The 4,379-nt window shown below is 44.6% G+C and overlaps 1 protein-coding gene across 1 annotated transcript in view; it reads right to left on the bottom strand.

Moving 5' to 3' along the window:
• Nucleotides 1–2,320: 2,320 nt before the first annotated feature.
• LOC122540259 (rhotekin-like) overlaps nucleotides 2,321–4,379 on the bottom strand; it is a 42,855-nt gene continuing 40,796 nt past the window's right edge. The window contains exon 3 of the mRNA XM_043675713.1: nucleotides 2,321–2,429. Within this exon, the coding sequence (XP_043531648.1) occupies nucleotides 2,321–2,429 (109 nt within the window). The remainder of the gene's footprint in view (nucleotides 2,430–4,379) is intronic.

The raw sequence follows: 4,379 nt of genomic DNA, 5'->3' as shown, positions 1-4,379 counted from the left end.
ACCCGAGCTACAGGGAGAGGCTGAACAGGCTGGGGCTGTTTTCCCTGGAGCGTCGGAGACTGAGGGGTGACCTTATAGAGGTTTACAAAATTATGAGGGGCATGGAAGGGATAAGTATACAAAGTCTTTTCCCTGGGGTCGGGGAGAAAGTGAGGACTGCAGATGCTGGAGATCAGAGCTGAAAAATGTGTTGCTGGAAAAACACAGCAGGCCAGGCAGCATCCAAGGAGCAGGAGAATCGACGTTTCGGGCATAAGCCCTTCTTCAGGAATTCTGGGATCGGGGAGTCCAGAACAAGAGGGCATAGGTTTAGGGTGAGAGGGGAAAGATATAAAAGAGACCTAAGGGGCAACTTTTTCATGCAAAGGATGGTACATGTATAGAATAAGCTGCCAGGGGAAGTGGTGGAGGCTGGTACAATTGCGACATTTAAGAGGCATTTGAATGGGTATATGAATAGGAAGGGTTTGGAGGGATATGGGCCGGGTGCTGCAGGTGGGAATAGATTGGGTTGGGATATCTGGTCGGCATGGACAGGTTGGACCGAAGGGTCTGTTTCCGTGCTGTACATCTCTGTGACTCTAAGATGGAGGAGTCTTTGATGGTATTCGGAGAAAGTGAGGACTGCAAATGCTGGAGATCAGAGTAGTGAGTGTGTTGCTGGAAAAGCACAGCCGGCCAGGCAGCATCTGAGGAGCAGGAGAATCGACGTTTCGAGCATAAGCCTTAACCAGGACTGAGGCTGATGAAGGGTTTATGCCCGAAATGTCAATTCTCCTGCTCCTCGGATGCTGCCTGACCTGTTGTGCTTTCCCAGCACTGCACTCTCCTCTTTGATGATGTTAGCTGCCTTTTCACAACAATGAGAAGTGGAGGTGGAGTTAATGGATGGGAGGCTGGTTTGTGTGATGGACTGGGCTGTGCTTACAACTTTCTGTAGTTTTTTACTGTCCTGGGGAGAGCAGTTACCGTACCAAGCCATGATGGATCCAGATAGAATGCTTTCTATGGTGCATCTGTAAAAGTTGATGAGGGTCCTTATGGACATGCTGAATTTCCTTAGCCACCTGAGGAAGAAGATGATTGTTGTACCTTCCTGACTGTCGCATTTACCTGCGAAGTTCAGGACACATTGTCGTTACTGTCACTCCTCGGAACTTGACACTCTCCACCCTCTCAATTTCTGCTTCATTGATGTAGTTTGGGGCATGTTTTCCATTCTTCCTGAAGTTGATGATCTATTCTTTGGTTTTTCTGACACTGAGGGAGAGATTGTTACCTTTACATCACATCACTAAGTTCTCAATCTCCTTCCTGAATTCTAACTCGTTCTTGTTTGATATCCAGCCTACCACAGTGGTGTCATCAGCAAACCTGTGGATGGCATTTGGATGGAATGTGGCCACACACGGTTCTGAAAGTACAGGGAGTACAGTTGGGGACTGAGGGTGCATCCCTGCTTGACGATTACGCCCAGTCGACAATGTCTATTTATCCCGTCCTTTATTATTGACTCTTGCATTTTCCCTATCACAGCTATAACGATAATATGTCTGTACTTCCCTGTTTTCTCCCTTGCTCATTTCTTAAACAGTGTCTAATCTATAAAATTTTGAAAGACAGATGGAAACACAGAAAAATAGAAGCAGGCCATTCAGCCCCTCGAGCCTGCTGCACCATTCAGTACGATCATGGCTGATCTCATCTGGGCCTCAACTCCATCTTCCTGCCCACTCCACATAATCCTTCAACCCATCATAGTATAAGAAGTGAGGGAGACAGAAGACTGGAAATTATAGGCTGTCAACCTGATCTTGGTCATTGGTAAGATTTTGAAGTCCCTTATTAAAGATGAGATTGTGGAGTTCTGCGAGTGCACGGTCAAATAGGGCTGAGTTAACACAACTTTGTCAAGGGAGGTCATGCCTGACAATTCTGTTCAAATTCTTTAAGGGGGTCACAAGCAAGTTAGACAAAACGGTGATGTATTTGGATTTCCAGAAGGCCTTTAACAAGGTGCTGCGCAGGAGACTGCTAAATAAGATTAGAGTCCATGGTGTTAGAGGCAAGGTATTAGCATCAGCAGAGGATTGGCTGACTGACAGACAGAGATTGGAGACTGCAGCTGGTGACTAGTGGAGTTTCACAGGGGTCCATGTTGGAACTAAAACATGAAGCTAAAATAGATTCAACACTGAGATATTTTAAAGGTTCAAAAACACATCCAAAAAAGAAGTTACAGCAGTACAAAGGAATAATATTTGAAACAGACTTCCAACAATGAATGTGCAGACTTTTCTCTTGTCTATTTCTGTAATAACTAGGATTTATCCCAGGAGATTAAAGATTCTTGTAAGCTTTTCTTACCAGATATGGCAACTTTCCCATTGCATGGTAATCGATCTTTAAGCAAACCTGCATCTGATGATCTAGAAAACAACAATAAAATTGGCTCTAAGATGGGCAAAAAAACAGCTTCAGATGAAGTCCTACCTTTTTGTGCCAGGACTTGGAGATAGTGAGGACTGCAGATACTGGAGTCACAGTCAATAAAGTATGGTGCTGGAAAAGGACAGCATCCGAGCAGCAAGAGAGTCGATGTTTTGGGCCTAACCCTTTATCAGGTCCTGAAGAAGGGCTAATGCCTGAAACAGTGACTCTCTCGCTCCTCAGACACTGCCTGGCCTGCTGTGCGTTTTCCAGCACTACACTCTTTCCAGGACTTGGGCAATGATGAGAAAGGCAGATTTAATTGCCCTTCTTTCATTGCTGCGGGACGCAATATTTGGCTTTCAAGTTGAACAGTTGCAGTCCAGTAGTGAAGAAATTCCAACCCATTACTTTAGGCTGGACATTTCCATTTATCACGTTAGGTTTGCTGAAGATATGGCAATGAGTCTTCATATTTGAATTATCTGTGACTTGGAGTAGAACATGCAGATCTTCCACGCTCAAACTACCCTTTGGCATTCAGGCAGGCTTAGAGAGCAACCACTCACCATTCTGACTTGGAAATATGTGAATAAGATATTTCTTTGAGATGGTCATAGCTGTCAGATTGGAAAGTGCTGTCCAAGGTGCCTTGGTGAATTTCTGCTGTACCATCTTGTTGATGGTTCACATTGCTGCTATTGAGCGTCAGTGCTGGATGGATTGAAAGTGCTGTCCAAGGTGCCTTGGTGAATTTCTGCTGTACCATCTTGTTGATGGTTCACATTGCTGCTATTGAGCGTCAGTGCTGGAGGGATTGAATTAAGGAGGTGAAGTACCAATTAAAGTAATTGTCATGACCAAAGGACATGATCTCTGCTAACATTTTCAATGGACAAGGCAGACCCCAGACTGAAATCTAACCTCATTGATTTTGTTTTGTTTTAATGGGATAGATTCTCACTGAAATACAAGCACTCAATATTGCACATACAGTTTTATTCTTAAAACTGTTGTTTTTTAAGCAAACCACTGATCTCAAGCTGAATTGCATTAGCCAAATAAATAGTGGTCACAAAAACAGGTAAGAGGCGTGGATTACTGCTGCAAGTAACTCAACTCCTGACTCTCCAAAACCTGTGTACCATCTACAAGACACAAATCAGGAGTGTGATGGAATACTCCCCATTTGTACCTTGTAGATAATTGACAAGCTTTGGGGATTCAGGAGGTGAGCCAGTCCCAGTAGTATTCCTGGCCTCTGGCCTTCTCTTGTAACCACCATCTGCCAGTTATCACCCATGGTACTTCTTTAAAAGACATTACCATGACGACAGAAATAGTCCTGATGAAGAACCTGATGAAGGCCTTATGCCAGAAACATTGATTCTCCTGCTCCTCGGACGCTGCCTGACTGGCTGCGCTTTTCCAGCACCACAGTCTTGACTACAAAAATAGTCTCCTTGATAGAGGGATGAATGACCAGGGAGATATGAGTAACTTTTTTGTCCACAGGGTGGTAGGAATCTAGAACTCTCTGCCTTTGAGAATGAGAAATGCAGAAACCCTCATCACACTGAAGTAGTATTTACATGTGCATTTGTACATCTCTGGCTCTGCGTCAAGTGCCAGGAAATGGGATTAAAATAGTGAGGCGATTGTTTTTGCCCAGCATGGACTCGGTGGGCCAAGGACATTTCTCCATGCTGTAGATCCCTATGAGTCATAGAGATGTACAGCATGGAAATAGACCCTTCCTTCCAACCCGTCTATGTTGACCAGATATCCCAACCCAATCTAGTCCCACCTGCCAACATCTGGCCCATATCCCTCCAAATCCTTCCTGTTCATATACCCATCCAAATGCCTCTTAAATGTTGCAATTGTACCAGCCTCCACCACTTCCTCTGGCATCTCATTCCATACACATACCACCCTCTGTGTGAAAA

This window comes from Chiloscyllium plagiosum, chromosome 3, assembly GCF_004010195.1.
Source record: "Chiloscyllium plagiosum isolate BGI_BamShark_2017 chromosome 3, ASM401019v2, whole genome shotgun sequence".
Classification (NCBI taxonomy): Eukaryota; Metazoa; Chordata; class Chondrichthyes; order Orectolobiformes; family Hemiscylliidae; genus Chiloscyllium; species Chiloscyllium plagiosum.
This window is presented reverse-complemented; position numbering and strand designations above follow the sequence as displayed.